The 21,340-nt window shown below is 37.3% G+C and overlaps 1 protein-coding gene across 1 annotated transcript in view; it reads right to left on the reverse strand.

Moving 5' to 3' along the window:
- Positions 1–1,879: 1,879 nt before the first annotated feature.
- The window catches only part of ABRAXAS2 (abraxas 2, BRISC complex subunit), a 19,763-nt gene continuing 302 nt past the window's right edge, over positions 1,880–21,340 (reverse strand). The window contains exons 2-9 of the mRNA XM_026065580.1: positions 20,460–20,550; positions 17,375–17,411; positions 14,713–14,779; positions 11,825–12,015; positions 11,122–11,241; positions 10,354–10,438; positions 8,849–8,963; positions 1,880–4,093 (exon numbers count right to left, since the gene is read on the reverse strand). Of these exons, the coding sequence (XP_025921365.1) occupies positions 3,627–4,093; positions 8,849–8,963; positions 10,354–10,438; positions 11,122–11,241; positions 11,825–12,015; positions 14,713–14,779; positions 17,375–17,411; positions 20,460–20,550 (1,173 nt within the window). The 3' untranslated portion in view covers positions 1,880–3,626. The remainder of the gene's footprint in view (positions 4,094–8,848; positions 8,964–10,353; positions 10,439–11,121; positions 11,242–11,824; positions 12,016–14,712; positions 14,780–17,374; positions 17,412–20,459; positions 20,551–21,340) is intronic.

Below are 21,340 nucleotides of genomic sequence, written 5' to 3' on the forward strand. Positions count from 1 at the left end.
AGTGAGGGTGTAATACAAAGGCATATGTACATGCAAATATACAGACACACACGTACATACATTTGCAAAAGCAAACATAAGTGCATGTAATGTAGAAGTGTGTATGTGAAAGCAATCATAATTTTTACTCTAAGAGAAAGCCGGGGAAGATTCCACTCAGAGCAAGCCAGAGATCAATAATTTTCAAGCTGATCTACAGACAGTTCTTAAGCAGCCACGAAAGAACTAAACAAAGCAAGTCTTAATATCAGCAGGCTTAAATTAACCTTGCAGGTGTCTGCAGCACCACTGGAAAGAAAAAAAGAAGTATGGATTCACAAATTGGAAAGACTGACAAGCACTGACCTACTACAAGAGCTCACCTTTTGTACATTAAGAAGATCCATAGGCACAGTAAGAGAAGTACTAACAACTGGCACAGCAGAAGTTTTCATTTGCAAAGGTTCATTTGCAAATAAAAATTCCACAACTTTATGCCACTTGCACCTAAAAGATTTCTCAGAGCAGATATAAGCAGAGGGCCCACGGTGGGGTGAGGGGAGGACACGAGAGAAGATGCTACAGTTAACTTGATTTCAACTAATATTGATTTCTCTAAATGCTATCTTCTGATATAACCAAAGATGTTAAGGCCAAGTAAAAGGTGCTAAGCAACAGAATATAAACCAAACTGATCCGACACTAGTTACCTTATTAAGTATGGTCTTAAGTATCTTTTCACTTAACGGGAAACCTAATCAGTCTCAGCTTGTTTATCAGTTTATCTGTTCGCTACTACATGAAGCAGTAACAGCTTCTCATCAAATTTTAATTCAAGAATGGTCAGAGCAAGCAAAATACCCTTGACAAGCAAGTATCTCTGAGAGGTAGAGTTGGAAGATACCACACAAGAACAACTCAAAACCTGAATAACCATGAATACTTCAAAGTTGGAAGCTCACACTTCCCTTTCTGCCAACAGGCATCATTCTGTGAGCAAACACAGGATTTGGAAACTCCCACATTGTCATTCTACCTAATTTCAGAAATATTTTGTGTTGCATTTTTATAAGCATACGTGGAAGTTCTAACTAGTAAAGATTTCCCATATGTTACGTTCCTGTTTTTCTAGCTATAAACAATCAGGAAGAAGCTGAATTCAAAACAAATTTGGAAATGAAAGAAATAGCAATTCCAAGTTTCTCATAGCAATAAAACAGAAGAAACATGTCCTTGTATCACAGAAACTACTGGATTTCAAGCTAAGAGGTGGAGACACACGAGTTTTTAGTATTTGCTGCCTACCTGTTAATGAACCGACATTGCTGCTGGTATTTCTGCTGGGTTTTGTGCTTCTGAGTATTCCTCAAAGAAATTCTTCATGATTCAGACATGGAAATCTGAAACTTCTTAGGCATTGCCTGCTCCTGCCTTCTGCCTGATCCCAATCCAGCACTATTATTGTTAACAGGACCATAACAAAATCTGCAAAGTCCCTCTACACGTTGTCTTAGCAGAATATTATCTGATAAAAAACACCTTTTTCTTATGAGAAAGCAGAGTAAATGAAAGTACCTGCAGATATGCGCTAGCTAGAAGGCATGATTATATACTCATGCCACCTCCAGTCAGCTACGTTATATGTAGAAACATGCAGAACTTAGACATTTTTTGTTATTAAGATCCCAGAACTCAAAAATCATTGTACCAATGTAAATATAAGAATGCATGACCATGACTTGTATGCGATATGCACGTTTAGTGCTACATCATCGCTCTTCAGTCTAATCCACTTCTTAGCTCTAAACAAACTAGCTTTCACAAATTATCAATTTTGAGCTGCATTTCCATATTCTGGCGTATTACTTTGTTGACATGGAACCTGACAAATACTAAAATATAAATTACAGGATTAAATAAGATTTTATTGTCACATTTAACTGCTTTGTCAGAGATGTACATTTTGCAGGTTTCTGTGCGAAATAAAAGTGTAGTTGCCGTCTTGTCGATTCCGATTTTGACATACACGCTTGTTTATAACACCTGAACTACAGGTGCTTGCAGAGAGCCAGCGATAAAACCAGAACACATTTTCTGTTAAATGGATTGCAACACTCGAAGACAAAATGCATCAGGTTAAGGCCAACGAGAATAATGTAATAGTTAAAAACAGACCACTAGATGTTTAAAGGTTGAAACACTTGACAGAAGAGTGGCATTTTTAACATCTCATTTTTCCAAAGCCATTTTGTTTAATTTAGTACAGGTAAAGAGAGGCTAATGAACAGATTTTTGCCTACGTATACAATACATACTGAAATTTTAGTCTGTTGTAAATCTGATATATTTAAACTTTTAAGCAACTGCTTTGTTCTTCCAGGTATAAACCAGAGAAATGGTTATTCACACCTCAAAGCGACAAATGCTTAAGATGAGGTTATCCTAAGCTGCGTATTTTCTCATTTACAGATCAGGGATAAAGTCCAATAATACAACCTCTTTAGTGGCACAATTTCACATATTTTGGGCAACGTTAGTATGCAAGCAGTAATTAAATAAAAGTAAGTGCATCCAAACATGAAATTCTCTAAGTATACCACACTTCATTTATCCAAAACGGCAATTTTCTGACGAGAGCTGTAATTCAAAGTGAAATAATCATTTACACATTTCACCCAGAGGAAAAGAGGTAATAAACCCAGGGGACTCTGAGCAATCTTCTCCTACCCTATCCCCTATTTATTATATAAAATAACTCATATAGAAGTGTAAATCCAATATTCAGATGCAAATAAAATGCGAGAAACAAGTCTCTGATGTTGGTAATTTGCAGATTTCAAAATCCAATCATGATGGAATTTACTACTTTTGTCAGTCATTTACTCCTATATGTGCACTTCATATTTATATTAAAAAAAGACAGTAAATGAGGCTAGTGTGGCATAAAGTCATTGTAAACCCAGCAAAACCAAAATAATTATACTTGTGACATTCATTTGGATGATTTACCAGTCATCCCACCCCCCACACCCTTTACAGAAAAAGGCAACCATCATTTAAGTGATACACACATTCTGCTAGTAAAAAAGTTGAAACCAACCCCTTCTCTGTTAAAAGAGCATGCTGATAGAAGAAGGCAGACCACATTTGTTCCAGTCCGGCTTCTCGGAACTATCAAAATTTCCTTTTCTTGCAAAGGCCAGTTTGGCTTACCATAGAAAGCTGTTTTGAAGGCGGCTGCTATATTTTCCCTTTCAAAAATTAAAATTCAAGGCATGATAGTGCAAGAGGTAAGTTTTGATTTGAGAACATTATTTGTATGCTAACTGTGCTTAGTCACTACATCCCAATTTATTGTCTTAAAGAAGATACGGCAACAAAAGCTACAAGATCTCTATAAATTTCATTTTGCCTAAATTTACCAGTACATCCATGAACCTCATCAGTATTAGTACAACTTGATTATCCTAATGATTCCATTATAAAACTTGCAAAATGTATCACAAGGTGAATAAACCATCTAGTGCAAGTCTTCTACGTTTTGTGTGCACAGTAATCCTGTGTAGTTCATTTCCTCCAGGTTAAATCCCCAAAATCTTTCTGTAGCAACTATGAAAAAAGTTCTTTTTTTTTTTTTTTTCTTTCTATCAAATCTGAGAGGTTTGAGTGTTCCTGGAATCGCCATCAGGATGTGTCGAAGGTCGTGAATCTCTTGTCTGTGAGTATTCACTGTCAGATGATTCTGTAGGTTCAAGCAAATTTTCATAATCACTGTCTTCTGATTCATCAACATTGTCACCAACTGCTCTTTGGGAAGATGGCATGGATGCTCCATTACCAGAATATTTCAATCCTGCATTTGTTGAAACGTAACTGGAAGAACCTACTGCTTGAGGTCGAGGCATGAAAACATTGCTTTCTAGGAGACCATGACCAACAGTACTTTCTTGATTGGTTGCACTGAAATCAGAATAAGGAGGAGGAGGATCAGAGACATCCGAATCTTCAAGCGTGCAGCCTTCCACAGCAAATCCAGTGTAGGACATTCGTGGAACAAACATAGGTTCCAGGTTATCTGTTGGCATTTGCCTGTTTAAAATTGCTTGCTGCAGTCCTAGAAAAACACAGAAAATCAGTGTACTTTGTTTACTTTACAATATACTTCACATAATCTCGCTAGAAGGTACCACACACCCTGTAACTGTTCTCTCTGCCTGCTGCCATTTAGCGTGCATCCTTGGTATGGCTTTCAAACTCCCGCACGGGATCTTTGCCCTCGCAGTCTTCACTACTCTATCTCTGGCAGTTCTGATTGTCATATCGATGACAATATGGCACACTATCCCTAACTGTCATGTCAAATCTTGTTTATTGTTACATCCTTCTCCTTGAGGTTGACAAAGCTTGCTAAGTTTATCAGCATATCCATGAACCTCAGTGTCAGTACAACTTGATTCTCTTAATGATCCCATTATAAAAACTTGCAAAACGTGTCACAAGGTGAATAAACCATCTAGTGCAAGTCTTCTACATTTTATGTGCACAGTAATCCTGTAAGAGTTCATTTCCTCCAGGTTAAATCCCCCAAAACCACAGCCACAGGAAGTTTCTACAGTCTATTGCTTTCCAGCTCATCATCTCTGCATCCTTCTGTTGGCTCTGCTTTCTTTATCACATCCAAAAGCAGCTATGCTAAGGCTCATCTCCACCTATAATGTCTTATTCAGTACTGTAAGATCGACTTACTTTTGATTTGCCCATATTAACTTCCTCTAATGTTCACATTTTCAATTCATATTACATCTTAAAAAACACATCTTTGTACTTTCTCTCGCAGTGCCCCTTATGATAGTAGACAATCCATAAACACTAGCGAAGCGACCTCATCTTTCCTCAAATTCTTGTTTAAAACAAACAAAACAAACAAGCAAACAAATCCCCTTTCCTTCCCAGTGCCTGCGATCTAGCCTGATCCTTCCCAGGCTACTGGGCTGCTGAGACTGTGGTGCATCGTTCTTACCTTCTGCTAGCCAAGCATCTGTACTCACATGATATCTCGTATTTAAGATTGCTAGCTAGCCTTCTGGGCAAGACTCATCTTTTCAGCCTGCGTTTTTATACCCCCTAACATGGTGATCCACTACTAGGGCTCTTGCACTACTTAAACTAAGCAACATACCTTGCTAGTATTAATCTGGAAAAGTCAGATATAATCACCAAAACCTACTCTGTTCCCTGTGAGAAAACATAAATAATGTGTAAAAATACCACTCTATTTTTTTACTTTAAGTAACTGTGCAGTTAGACAGTTGCTATAAATTTGTCCACTAAGGACAGGGTCTTTTTCTGATCCATGTGGTTTCAACAACTGAAGCAAGACCAACAGCCACAGATACTACATCTTGCCTTTAAGGATTTCACAGTGTCTCAACATTTCATAATGAAACGAGAGTAATGAAAGCACTGTGAGGATTAAAAAAAAAAAAAAAAAAGCTGAAAAACTGTTTTACAGAATGATTACAGTCGCAATGGAAAGATGCATCAAGACGAAACTCCCAAAGCTTTGCACTGGAACTATACTTGCATTAATCACTTAAATGACTGAATTTAATAAGCATATGCTTTTTAAAATTATAGGTAACACTATACTAGTAATAGTTGCAAGCATACTGGAGTATTAGAACAGGAATTCCAAGTGATCTTAAATGATTTGGAAAAAATATTTAGGAAGAAGTGTACAAGAATAATGAACTGCACAAACTACAAAATGAGAAAAACAGTTTAGTCCTGCAGAAAAGGAACTGAGGTTTACTGTTGATTTGATTATAAACATCAACATGAATTAACTGTACTCAGCTGCTGAGAAACAGGTAAACACTATTTTAGGATATACTGTAATGGTTAAGACGACAACTGGAATACTATAGCTACTTTAGATACCACAGCTTGAGAAACATGGAACAACTGGGAAAAAAAAAAAAAAATCTATAAAAAAAGGACTGATTAGAGATCTAGAAATCATGACCTAAGAGGAAAGACTGAAATAACTGAGGTTATTAAAGAAGACTGAGGAAACATCTTAAGTCTTCAAATATACATAAAGGCTGTTGTGAAGTAAGCAGAAGAGGGCATGAATTAGTGTTGTACATTAGACACGAGGAAGAGCTTCCTTGCAATAAGATTTGTTAAGCACTGGAACAGATTAAAAATTTCAGTCAGTTCCTAACCTGTTATTAACCTCCAAACACCTGTCAGAAAGGACACTGCTGTATTTAAGGCTGTTTGGGGCCGAGTGATGGACTAATGGGCATCAGCTCTACTTACTGTAACTCTATACTTCTGGAAACAGCAAATTCGAAGTTGAGCAGTTCCTTTAATCAAGCCAATGAGGCTGTTAACCCCAAATTTTTAAGAAACACAAGCTTTCACGCAGCACTCCTACAGAAATCCGAACCAAATGTTCCCTATTCTTCCAGCAGAGAGAACAAAACCGGAAGGATTAACTCACTGAGAACAAGGAAATTTTCCCAAAACTGAGGAAGTGAGAGAACAGAAGGCCAGCTCCGGGATTTAGCTGCTGACTAACAGTACCACAGAGCTGCAAGCTGCATGTTTGCCTCTTTCAGCCCTCTTACATGATTATCTGCTCAGGATAAACTGCAAGACCAGCGTTTGCATTTCATGGTAGAGGCTAGTACTGACTACTCTTCCTCCTCCACCGCCGTCTTTTGCCATATGGACTCGGATCAGCTCCAGTCACATTCCCTACCTCTTCCTCCTTTACACAGTAGCAGTTCCCTGGCTGCTTCATCTGCAGCCAAGCAGGAAGCTACAGTGACTCATGCCGCTTGCATCTTTGAAACCGTCTGCAACTGGTGCTGGGTCTTTACCTGACCTTTCAAGTTCAGGGAAGGAAGAACCTCAAAGAAGTGGGCTGAGAGATCAAACTCTGTTGTAAAATGCTCATGCGATAACAGTGCTTTGCTGCCTGGAGAAAAAAAACATCTACTCAGAGCAGCAGAGAGGCCTATTACAGTTTGGAATATTAACCAGTCCAAATGATCCTCGACTCTCAAGCACAGCTTTAGATAACTAGATGAAAATCCAATAAATAAAATCTTGTTGCTAAAGAGACAAAGATGTGTTTATTTTTTTATCATTCCAAATGATGGAAAGAAAAAGGCAGTGGTACAATTGCAGGAATGGCTGGAGAAGAACAAACATTAAGAGCTTTTTCAGAAGCAAACCATTCTGGAACACACAGGGAGAGCAGGTTTGTTTTATATTGCTGCAGCATGCAATTTGCTTATGAATTTTCTTATTATTTTTTAATATCACTTCCCATTTCGCTCTTTACTGTTCCTACCATCTACCTTCACATTTTAGTCTTCTCTTACACTCACAAATTGAATTAGATCAGCAATGTCTCCCCGGAAATGCTCAAGCTCTTTACAGACTATCTACTGCTAAGCCAAAGTCTCCTGAAGCCATATTCAGCTTTTAGGCAGGGGAGACAGCGTGGCAACCAGCCCGGTATGTTCACACAATAGGTCTGACTGATTCAGAAAACTGCGGAGCAGCAAAAAAGATGAATATACAGCCATTGCTGTTTTACCCTAGCAGTCCTAAACACATACTATGAAAATTCATACTGTTAATGTAGAATGAATAACCTCCTCTAATAAAAACAGGGGTTTTAATGGGAAGTACTTATTTGCACCATGGAAAATTAAATCAAGTCCCAATACAAAGATTGCTTATAAATGTGTTCAAAACAGAGCAAAATATAATTTTTGCATTTCAAGCTTTAACTAGAAAGAGAAGACTCACATTTGTATTGCCTTGAATAAATCAGGAAATTAGCCAACTCAACTTCCTGAAAGATCAGTCTCCCCAATACATCGCAAGAAGGATAGTATTTCAGCTTCATGAAAATAAAGCTAATACCAGCTGAAATTCATATTTCAAGTATTGTATCATCACTGATAAGCAGGAAAACTCTAACTCTATTTGCAGTTTAAAAGAAAACTTCTTCCATTTTCTAGCAGGTAGTCCTGAAGATAGAAGTGACTTCAAAATGAACTTTCTCTGGGGTTTAGTTTAAAATTGAAAAGCATTATTTCAGTACTCATCATCACGTTCACAGCTAAGTCAAACAGCAAATAATTAAAATAATGTTGAATAAAATCAGGCTCGGTTACTATGAAGTGCGAGAGGAGGATAATATTTTAGATGTTCTCCTCTAAACCAGCGGTAAAGAACTGTCACATTCACTAAAAGCTGCAGGGTCAAAAAAATCTTCTAGACAATACTTCAGACAATCTATATCACTATTCACCATTTAAGCAGTCTTTTTGCTTTACCCAGGTTGTTTGGTGTCCAGTAACATAACAGAACTCTAACTTAATTGAGGCTGGGCTTGTATTTGGGGGTAAGGGAAGGAATCAAGATTTCAGAAAAACTTTTATAGTAACTGGCCTGTAAGCACAGTACCTTATTACTATTTAATATTTTGAAGGGAATCGCTCCAGTGCTTTAGACTTGCTTTTTCCATTCCTGGCTTTGCTCCACTTTTCCTTTCCTTCAACAGATCTTTTCCTGTGTTATTTCCAGAATTGACTTGCCCCATTCTTTTTCTACAGTTTTGTATCTCTCTTATGTTTTCAGTTTGCTAACATTGGATAAATATTTGCAGTACACATACTTTCATAGTTCAGGTATCATTCAATATAAATCCATCACATATTCTTCCCAAGGTGATTTTTTTTTTCCTTTTGCTATGAGCTATCAGGAATACAACTCAATTCCATAAAATGTTTTGTATTTACAGCATTCGTTTCTGAAACAACAAAGTTAGAATGCAACTTACTTATTTCTTGTTCTTTTTCATTTTTTCTTTGTGCGATCTGCCTTTTTAACTTGTTTACATCAGCTTGGAAAGATTCGACAACACGCTCGCTTTTTTCTACATCTATACATACTGCCTAGGAGAAAAGCATAAGATATACTGAGATTTTGCAAAAATACAGGAAAGACTTCCACAACAAGATTAATGAAGTTACTAACAGACAAGAAAAAGGTTACCATTAATGATCTTAACTACAGACAGAAATGGAAAACACTAACTAGGCATTCAATTCTGTGTTTATCTAATTTTAAAAAGTTTGTAAAGTAAAAAAACACTGTAATTAGTGAATAATGCAAATATAGGTCTACCTGCTTCTTGATAAGAAAAAATGGTTATTTCCAGTTCTGTAATGTTCTCTATGAAGCATTCACTTTAAAGATAAGTTCCCCAGGTTAGCTATCACCTAACTTGTTTTTTAAGCTCTGTAAACCATGTGGAGCAGTGTCATCTATAGGGTGACAACCAAGTAACACGTTTAACGGGTAGGAAGGCAACTCCCTGATGATGTCATGTTTTCCATTTTTCCAGATACAAAGTCAAACAACAGCAAGAGCGTGAAAGTATATATGCACTGCTGGCAAAAACAGCATTAAAGAGTAAATACCATTAGCTAATGGCACAGACCTCTGAAAATAAATAATTTTCATGTCTCCTGGAGCCAGCATGGAAATGTTTTGCCTCCTAGGTGTGAGCTACCACCTTACACGGCAGGTTAGGAAGCAGCAGCTTCCACAGAGAAGCAGCCCTCCTCCTGCGCAAGCAGGCCGAGGGAATGGTTGGAGCAATCGCTGCTTTGCTCTCTGCTGCCTGAGCCAACCAGCAAAGCTGAGCTGGGGCAGAGACACAACTTACTGCAGGGCAGATGTAGAGGGGAAGCCTGGAAACAAACTGTGACCACATCACAATTACCAGACGTGTGCCTGAGGTAGCACACGTTCCTTACATAGGACAAGCTCACATTTAGCAGATTTGACATACAAGGCACTTTCAGATCCTTTGCCACATTTGGAGCAGGATTTACTCATACCCTACACAAAACAATCACAAATTTTAACTAACAGATGGAGCTTTCTCTGCTGTCTCTGATCCAAGAATCTTTATTAAACTCACACAAGCAAGCCTTTAAACCTGTGCAGGTCCCTACAGCCTTCAGCAAGGCTCTTCTTTGACACACAGTCTTAAACAGCTAATGTCTCCCAGAAATCACTAAACATTACACCACTCGAACTTGAATCAAGGATATTTGTATCAACCACTTTTACAGGAGACACTGCAAATATACACATAAAATAGAAAAAGTTCCATTCCACTGCTGAAGAAAAAAATGCAAAGTTTTTTTCCCTGTAGTTTGCAAGAAATCTTTTACAGACTGTAAAAAAAATCTTCATTCCTCACACCTTTGGTTTATCAAAGAATAAGCAAAGGTGCCACATACACACTGACCAATATTAAATATGGTTAGTTACCTGTACTTTTTCCTGAAGTGCATTATAAACCTGATATATAGCCCTGATGTCCTTCATCACTCCATCTTTGTCAAAAAAATCAGTACTGTCAAAAAAAAAAACAAAAACCCACACAAATCATTCGTTAGAAAAAGACAACACAAGTTCTGAGTTCTCTTTGCTATCTTTGAGATGCTGTTAGGTAGTCAATCTTTATATTTTTAAAGTGTATTTTATCTTACATTGCTAAAAATATATTATGCTATCAAGAGCCAAAACTTGGGCAAAAGCAAATCAAATTCCAAAGTTCTTTCTGCAACAGTCTTATCTGAATGAGATTAAACTCAGGCAGGAGACCTTAAGCTTATATAATTTCACTGCTAACAGTTAGAAGAGTTGCTTTGCATTTACAGTATTTAATTAAAATGACTAAAAAAACCCCCCAAACACTTCCAAATGATAGTTCGAATTATGAAAACAGACTTGCACGCAGAATCTCCTGAAATCAAATATGAATCCTTTAGCCAGAAGGCCCACAGCACCAACTGTCCATATCAACTCTGCTTGTCTTATTAGCGCACAGAGTTCCATTTGCTCTTTTTAAAGATCTGATTCTAAGCAGAAAAAGGACAGTGGGGACCAACTGTTAATTATTTTTCATAATTAGTTCTTTTTTCTGCTTGAAATCCATAATTGTACAATTCTTTGGAAGGTAAAGAACACAGCTTGATGACTGCACTTCATTTGCAACGCAGGGCGGGGGGGGGGGACACCCAAACACACACTTACCCGTGTTCCTTAATAACTTTGGCATAATTCTGAGAAGTATTTGGCACTGAAGAAACTTTGTATTCCTGTTGACTAGTGTTGCCAAGATTAGGAATAGTAAGTGACACCCTTTGATTATACCTGTAAAAAAAATTTTAGAAAGAGTTCCTTATTCATTTTCAGGAGATTCTTTATACAGTAGTCTTGATACTGTTCCATCTCCCTGGTAATCACAATTCTTCTAAATGTAAAGCTTCTAGGTTAGCTTTACTATGAAAAACACTAAATATTAGAAGTTATGTTCAAAATAAATGCATAATCAAAAACTCTCTTGAGATAGATCTACTTCTGTACCTCTTACACCTTTTTATTTGTTAATTCAAGCTATTACAGATACAAGAAGGGTGAAGTCACATTCAGGTCTCAAATTTAAGAAGAACATGTCACCGACATCTGATTTCTCTTAAAATATGTTGGTTTTGTTGTCTGAAGATTTACAAACTCTCAAGAACTTCCACTCATCCTAAAACTTCAATTTATAAATTGCTTGCACAGAAAAAAATACTGTCATCACAAGTAGCTGTACACCAAGATACTGTTTGATAAACAGACAGCCACCTCAATGCACAATCATAGAAGCTTAAAGCTAGTTTTAGAGTATCAAGAAAAGCAATAAGAAGCAGAATAAAAAATTAAGAGTGGCTCGTATTCAGAGATGGTTTACCTTCGGTTTGGTCTAAAAAGCACATATTCTAGAGCATGTGTTGAATTATTTGCAGTGGAAATGAAGCTGAAGAGAAGGAAGACAAGGTCAGGCACTCCAAGAATGTGTGTCAGCTGTTTATGAATGATGTGCTCCCTGTATGACATTTGCTGCTGAGTGTTTCTCCTGAATCTGTACCATCCAATAACATTCTGTAACCAAAGCACATCAGAAAAAGTATTAATTGAGAGATACAGATTGACCTGCTGATAATAAAGTTACTAAGACTGTGATATAATCTGAATGAGCCAATTCATAAAATTTTGTTATAACAAGGTAAGACTAAATTACTAGAGATTTGCCTCTATTAAAAAAACCCAAACAAGTAACATATCCCTTTACAACATGCCATTTAATTGCTCAACTTCACTCCGGTACAAATAGCTACATATCCTCAGTGGCATTTAGGATCCTATATTCAATACAGGTTATGTTTCAATTGTTTAACCTTAGCAACAAAACTTGGAGCATCTTCCAATTAAGCTTGCTCTGTCTTCAAACACAGCAGGTTTATTTTGCTTTTAGCCTATGTATTCCAGCCAACTACTCACTTGTATTACTTTCTCATTTCCAGTGCTATGCATCACCAAACACATTTGCAAATTCATGTTTGTTCATGAGCTATGGGACTAATCTGCTGGGTACAGTGATAAAATTATCTCATTTAATTGTGAAAGATTTGTATGCACATCAGATAAGACCCATTCTAATTCAACGATTATCTCAAATACAACATGTATTTAATTCTTATTTCATGAAAACTAACATTTAAGAGAATAATGAAAAGGGACACATCATTAACAAAACATGGCTTAGAAAGATTCCAAGAACAGGTACGATCACGTAGTAATGCATAAAGATATGTAATATACAGAGGAATACAGCAGATTTTACATATTGAACACACGATTCCTGCATTAAATAAAAAACTATAAGCAGTAATGTTTTTAACTTTTTATAGTGAAGTCTCTAAAATTACATGGTCTGAATGCATAGAACGTGCTTATTTTGCTAACAGAAGAGAATCTAAGACTGGCTTCATTCACAGACAATAGTATTTATCTTATTTGACATTATGACGATATCATTAAGACTGTAGTTCTTTAGTCACATAACACTTGCAAGTTCTCATTTCTCCAGCTTTCTCACCAGATAATACATCATCTTCACAGACTTCACAGCAAGGTAGGTCCCAACAAAATAAAATTCAACTGAAAACCCCTTGGTGATTTGAAATATATATATATATATTTTTTAAAAGACAGTTTTAAGAGATGATTTTTGCATTGTCTCCTGAAAGGAAACTTAATATGCCCTGTTTGAAGCGTTACAAAGTAGAATTATGGGATTACCAGAACTCAGTATCTGGAATTGGAGACTTACTCCAACAGCATAGAAATGCATGTGTATATGCACATACATATGTATATACACATACACACAGAGCACATATGTGCTGTAGGTATACACAGAAGAAATTACTCTGAGAGTTTGCGTTGGAAGAAATGGACAAGAAAATATTACAATGATCAATACTGCAAGAATTTAGGACTTGTTTAGGACTTTAGGACAAATTTAGGACTTGTTTCCCTACAGATCCCTCCTCAACTTAAGCCTTACCTACAGGCAAAAGTCCTCAGTGTAGATGGCAAGGTGATCAGAAAGTAAACATTACAAACTCGATTAGCAATTCAGTAACTGTCATCGTACACTTTGCATAACACTGATCAATTCAGAGTGCAGTCATTCTTGCTCAAACCAGGGCAGCCTGGAGAGCACATCCCGGTCAGCTGTAGAGGACAGAAGCCCTAAGAGCCTAGCAGGGCGTACCTTGACGCTTAGCTATGGAACCAGTGAAATGCAATCCGTAGTTCCTACAAGCAGCTGGAATGACATTGGCTTGCTGCTGCTTGGAAAAAAAACAAAAACAACCTCCCCCCCCCTCCCCCAAACTACAGAAAGGAGGTCTTGTTTTTATCACCTCTGCCTTGCACTAGCTCTGGCACTAACCAGACCTTGTGAGCCAAATTTGTATAATAGCGGATGATTTTCTGCTGGGTCTAACAAGTTCCAGACCTGCCATAAATTAAACCATGCAAGTAAGTCATCTCTCCTTTTGGCAGAGCAAAATGATTTGTAGATTCATTTCATCACAAGGAACCACACTTTCAGTTCTCCTCTTCGATGCATCAGTTTGTGAGAACTTCTGAAGCAATTATTTGGTAACTATAAAGATAGTGAAGTACAAGTTTGAAATTTATGTAGGAGATGAACCACTGTGAAAAGTCTGATTCTCCAAGTTAACTGCTGAAATTTTATTCACTTAACAGTAGTTGTGCTAATAACAAAGTATACATGATATAAAGCTATGATAACATCCGAACATATAACTACCTTCTGATACAACAGCTTTTCAGTTTAGAACTACTGGTGCAAAACCTGTAATTCCAAGGCTATGTCACGACAATTTTAGCCTTTTAAAATTAACTCTTTGGAACAGATTTTCAGATTAGCTACATTTTCTGTTGGTTTCAGCAGCAGAGGGCACAAGGGTGATTCTACAAGTTTAGCTCTGCAACTGGACAGTGACAATGGGTCTGGAGACCTGAAATTAAATCCCTTGCATTTCTTCAGGGAATTTAGATGTTATCCCCAATTTTACATAAGTAAAAATTTTACTACAAGTCCACCAACTTCTGCATGGGATAAGTCTCGGGTGAAAACAGTCCATCAGATTTGAAAAGAAAATATTTCTTCTAGTTAACTCCTTATTTTTATGTTTGTCAATGTCACTCTTTCTAATTACAGACTCTTATGACTAGAAGAGGAGGAAAAGATAGAAAACTTACTTTTCTTCGATCTTTAAGAATCCTGTCCAAACTCTCCTCATTAACCTTGCCTGCATAGTCATAAAAGCTTGAACCAAAAAGGAAAAGAGAAATGTAGGTATACAGTTTGCATATGCGTTATTTATAGAGTAAATACTTTATACTTTTACGGTGTTCTTCAAATAGATGGCACTCTAAGTTAGAGAGAAACCTCCCTGGTTTCACCTTTACCAATACAGGTCAGGATTCACACCACCTACTTAAGACATCCAACTTGGGTGCCGTTCAGAGCACAAAGTGCTCTGAAGCCTGGGTTGACTACACAGTTAACAGAGAGAGGCAGCTGCTCACAGAGGAAGAAGCAGAACACTGAGATTAGATGCATAAGACTAGCTGGTGTGAATAGCCTAACCACGTTTACACCACCAGAAATGAGATGTAATATGCCTGTAATTATTAGTTTTAAAATGCTTTCTTGCACACATTAGTTTGATCAGAGTATTTCACCGCCAGACCCTACAACCAGAGGTACATAAATGGACTGTGTAATTTTCTTTTGATAAGCATTTGGTAAACTCCTGCTTTGATAATAGGAGGCCTGCCTGCCAAAGAGGAAAGGAAAGCAGGGCCATTTTACATGCAACTACGTATCAATTTTTTGAGTTCCAGTCCTGCAATTAGACTCATATGAGAGGACCCTTGTAGCCAAAACAGTTCTACTGAGGTTAGCAAAAGTCCAAAGAAATATCAGGGTCTTTCCATATGGTTCTGTTTACAGGACTGAGGCCCAGTCCCTAACAAGTAGTTATTTAGAGGACATCACCAATTTGGGAATTTATAAATCTGTCTACACAGATAGGTTTATAAATTCAAACGGCTCACACTTCATAATAAAAGGAAAAACATTTGAAAATAGATTCCTCCTTGACTTACCTGCCAAGTCCTCAGTCTCTTTCAAGAGCTGATATCACTAACACCTAAAGCAGTGCAGGAAAACACTCTGTTTTAGAAGTCTATGATCTCAACTCTTGTGGGGAGGAAAAAACAACAGAAAATCCTGAACTCAGTACTTGGCTGGTAAATAAGGGTGGAAATAAAGTTTGTTTTAATATTCAAAATAACTTGCATCTTAAGACCACAATTAATTACAAATTTGAGATACTAAATAACATTTGCATAATCTTTTCAGTTCACATTTGCACAGTATTTATGCATTCTTGCAAGTAATGTATAACCAATTCTGTCTGTTTCTATGATTTACAAGAATAATTCTCATATGGGATGAGCGACTAGTAATTAACACAACACCTCCCTTTGAAAACTGCACAGATTCAGAAATATGGCCTTTTAAAATACTTATTTCTTGTCCAGAGCCAAACCAAACCTATTCTATTCAATATCAGCAATGCCAGCTTACAAGAATACAGAGTGGATGAGCCATAGGCCTCCTCATACTGGCTACATTTAAGTCAAAAAGGTAGAGTGAAATGCCCCAAACAGTTTCTCTGTTCCTTTAGCTGTAGCTGGTACTGACATCATGCTCTGATACTGATACAGATTATATGAACTCTGTGGATGGCCCAAATGCTCAAACGCAAATGAATTCATCAGTATTCTTGTGAAGAAAGCATGCTGGGAGATACAGACTTCCGCCCCTTCCTCCAACAGCTCAGTTACTAACAAGCAGTTTCTTGACAGGGAAGAGACAGTAAACATGATCAGTTTTGATATGCACTGCACAAAGCATCGCTAGGAATCAGGAAAAGACTGTCAGGCACTGAGATATCATGTGTAGAAAGTCTAGCATATAAATCATTGGGATAAGAGTACCCTCTCTGTAATTATCAGCTAACAAATGATAGATCATAGCTTTTCTCTCTAATGTAACTAATGTCAATCATAATATCTAAGGTACTGTGTCTTCTTAATTGTCTGGAAATCTCTAAATAAAGACAAGAAAAGATTAATTGGGAATTCCTTCTGAAAAGGATTTCTAGACAGCAATTTAGAAGCCATCACCGTATAACAAATGAAGACTACGTAGGAAAGATGCATGTAATAGATTGAGGCTGCTAAATAGAATATATAGACCTGCATTTAATTTTAATTCTGGAATATGAAAAAATCAGAAAGCAAAAAATGAACCGGTATGCTGAAAGCTTGAGAATAATGAGCTGGTACAAGTCAGTAAAACTATCTAAAAAATTTGCTGGGTCACACAGGCTGTTTTGAAGGTAAGGGCAGACAAAGTATACTGAGACCTACCCTGAGGTCACTTTAGGGCTACCTGGCCTAAACAGAGCTAACCTAAAAGTACAGTTTAAATTGACTTTGACATTTGTCCTCACCAGAGTGACACGATTTGATCTGACTGCTATCCACCTCCAGTACCTGAGGTAGAAATTCAAAGAGGCAGAGAAATAGGGCTCTACTAGCTACGTAGGTACCCTTTCTAAACTAAGATTTTATATTAAGAGGGGTGTTACTAAAACTGTCAACTGATACTTTCATTGACATGGCTGGTGCCATTAACACATTTCTGTAATAATATCAGATGAGAAAATAACGCAAACATTGCTAGGTACATCTAAAAGGTTAATGTATTTCACTGAGCTATCTATTTTTATATTCTTTATTAACCCAACCACGCAGCCAGCACAGGAAGACAACAGAAAATGCTTACCTAAAGAGTTTTGAACAAGGCTCATGGTTATGGATTTCTGCAACAACAAAAAAAGACACATGTCCAACTGCTCAAGATAAAGGGAAATCATACTGGCATATATTGTATAACCTTTCCATGTCACAGCTAGCGAGCAATCAAGCATTTGTGTCAGACCACACACTGCCCTTCGTGTCTCTGCAACACTTGATGACACAGCACCATATTTGGAAAACTGGCTTCTCTTTCTGATCTTTGTTTTCATGAAGGAAAGTATTTTAACAATAAGTAAGCTTCAATTACACACTTTTTATATTCTTCTGTGGTTGTAAACTTCTCACACAGGTATTTACAAGTTTTCTTATTTTTTGCTTTTGCTACATTTTTTCACAACAGTTTACTTACATTTATATATATTGCTGACTACAGCAGCAATGAAAAAAAACACAAAGGAGGGAATCGTTGTAATTTTGTACATTAGGGTATTTAACTAGGTGAAGGCAAATACATTCTAGTAAGAAAAAAGGATTAAACACCACTCCAAAATGATTAACTGCATTCTCACTTTAGATAATAGAATTATAAGTTACCAGAAATTCACTGCACTATTTTTTCATTTAAGATGTGGTAATAAATGCTGAGATGCTTATTTAGGCAGCAGAAGTTGTAAGATGCCAGTAGTCTGGGAGAGAGAAAAGAGCAAATACCCAATCGACATCATATCTCTCAAACCAAACATGACTTACTTTTCTGTGGCTTTTAGTACTTCTGTATTTCTGCTACTCAGCTGTCTTATCAATTACAGTTTATCATTTATTCATGTTATTCTACCTTAATCCCATAATTTTTGTCTTAAACTGTATTTGCTCAGACTAAGTAAGCAGTATTTATGCAGAAACAATATTTCAAGGTCCTACATTAGTATGCTGCTGGAGCGTTTAGCAACAACTTTGTTTAGTATCTTCCTTCCTGAAGAGTGACTCACCCTCTGCTGCCCTGAAAGTCACAGGCTGCTCACAATTGCAATCTCAGCAAAGTCAGAATCAAATCTCAGATCCCAAGAACAACAGACTCTACACACTTGCACCTCAGCATATTCTGCCACTGTCAGAACAAATGTCTGAGCATCAACGGCACGTGTACTGCCGAAGAAATTGTAAATTTTCACTGGCAAGGGAAACTCTCGATACCGCTGTGAAGGTGGCATTTTAAAGTAATTCCAAAAAAAAAAAAAAAAAGTTAGAATCAACTCCACACTTTCATTCTGGTATACATGAATCTGTGGAAGTGATTTGCTAAACAAAACCAGCAAATTAAATTATTCCAGCTTATAGCAATTCCCTCCAGCAAACATATTGACTACAACTACTGAGAATGCATACTTGATTCTTAGGTTATTACATAGTTACACAGACCTTGTCTTTCGAAAAACAAGAAGCAACAAGCCTACTGCTCAGAATGCATGAGGCAGCCGTAATTCTAACTTGAATTTTTTTAAATGTTGACAACTTCTACATATATATGTATTTTTAAACATACACACACCACCACTAAGGTTTGAGACAGCAGACACGTAAGAATGTTGAAACTCATCTGCATTAGCAGTGCTACAAAATTATCAGTTTTGGTTCAACTCTTGAGCTTCCGCTTCAACTCTTAACATATCTGAATTTCTACTTCAGTGGGTATTCACCAAACAGAAAAATATCCAAAAAATCTCTAGGACTAATTTTCCCCTTTCACACACAACAACGACAACCCTACAACTGAGAATACAAAAAAGGAGTGTTTAAAAAAGGAATAATTTTTAATGCCACAAACACTTGGTTTATGAAGCAACATTGAAGCTGCAGCTAATATGTGATATTACTGTATTGTCATCAATAACTACAATCAATTACTGTTGAATAGTCATGCCTAGTTTTGTCTGAACAGATACAGATATCTGCTGTTTTCCTCTAAATGGTACTTTGGTAGTAATTACATATACAAAAAATACAAAAATAAAGGGATAGGCTTCCCTTCCCCGCCCCTTAATTCAGCTCTAGGATTAGTACAGTTTGATCACTTATTTTGGCTTAGAAATAACCAGAACAGGAATCTACTTAACCTTCAGGATACTTATTTACAAACCTGCCGCTACTTTAATGTGGCAAGTATCTTCAGACATAACAGAGTACGCAATTGCAGAGACTATTAGTTCTGTATTAGAACCTAATATATGAGAGTCAATTGCAAGATATTTGCGTATTAGCTAAACTTTATACAGACCCTGCTATGCTGTCTGGAACCTGATCTACAAATCAGCAGTTTTCAAGACAGAAAATCAGGTACATATGCATTAGAACTTTTAAATAAAGTTTAGATGACTTTTAAGTTACATACACATATATGAAAAGGGCATTCAGGCATTATCATTTCTTTCAGGGGCTTCCTAATTTCTATAAATCAGTCAACTACCCACAACAGCTTTTTATTGACCTATCACAATATTTATTTCTACCAACAACAGTTCAACAGCAAGAGATGCCAAATCTTAAGATCCATTAGGATCACTTCACTTTTTCCACAACAACAGCAAATCAGCTTTACAGTATTTGTGCTTCTTATCAATAAAGTAAATGTTTTGACTGACTTTCCTTGGCAAATCCTGTTGCAACAGTTTTCAACGTTATCGCCCGCTAGCTGCACATGCAAACTCTCTGCTGGAAAATTGCCCCCTTTCATTATTATTAAATCATGTAATACATATTTATTTTATTTTGAGCACATTCCTGTATTTAGGCAACAAGCATGAAACTCACCGCAGGGCCAAAAAACAAATAAATCATTTCTCCATTACAAAATTCAGATAAACGTCTGCAATGAATGATATCTTCTTCACAAAAGGATATATATATAAGACCACATACCTAACAAAAGACTTTCCTCATACCTCAACAATGAACATACAAATACTGTAGCAAATGGTTTAACAGCAATTTTGAAAGACTGGAAAATCTTATGCTTGTCTCACAACTGAATTAATAAATCTTACTGAATTGTTATCTTGAAAAAAAAATTGAACAGTGCTTCTTTGGGAATTTCTCAAAATTCTATTACTTACCAATTACTTGTAGAAATTCAGTGTTGCTGATCTGTGAATCACTAATGCTAAACGTCTCTTCTTGTCTTACCTCTCCTAGCAGAAATCCTTCCTACAATTTCAAGGGGGAGAAAAAAAAAAGACTAAAAATACAAAAAAAAATCACTATATACAGTCATATATTGTAACCTTCTTACCATTCAAGAATTAAAACAAAATTTTGGTTTAAAATACACATCTGAGCCACACTAAGCTTAAACTGTTCTTAGATTTACCAGGATTTTCTGATTTACAAACACCCTATACAGTTCTTGATTTACAAACAACACTATAGCAATAATAAGTCCTGCAGAAGTGAGCTTTTAATATCCGAAAATACCTCTTTTACAGAAAGCTTCTCTAGCTAAGAGGCGGGCAATTTATGGAGGGAAAATACAGATTACGTAAAGGAACACCCTGCCCCCTGCCCCAGCCACGCAGGCCGTGTCACACAGGTGCGGGGGCCAAGGAGGAGCCCTGATCAGCGTGCGCCGCCGCCTCTGCTGCTCTGTCCCTTCCGAGCTGATAGAAGCGAGTTTACACGAAGGGGCGTATGTGAGCTTACGTATGGGGATGGGGCTGATCCCTGAAGAATCCCAGGGCACATAAAACTCAAAAGGTAACTTAAAAGTCATCCTTCCTCCTCCACCCCCGCCCAAAATGAAGCAGCAGAACGAGCGAGAAGCGGGCACCGTCAGCGCAAGTGCTGAAGCAGCAGCACGCTGTTCGCCGAAACGGGAACGGGAGGGAAGCTCGGGCTGAACGTCTCTCGGCAGAGCCGCCAGAAAGGCGCGGCGGCCGGGCCGGAACGACACCCGGCGACCCGCTGAGGGGAGCCCGGCCGCCGCCGCACCTCCGCGGCC

The sequence above is a fragment of the Apteryx rowi genome, unplaced genomic scaffold, assembly GCF_003343035.1.
Source record: "Apteryx rowi isolate R43461 unplaced genomic scaffold, aptRow1 scaffold_23, whole genome shotgun sequence".
NCBI lineage: Eukaryota > Metazoa > Chordata > Aves > Apterygiformes > Apterygidae > Apteryx > Apteryx rowi.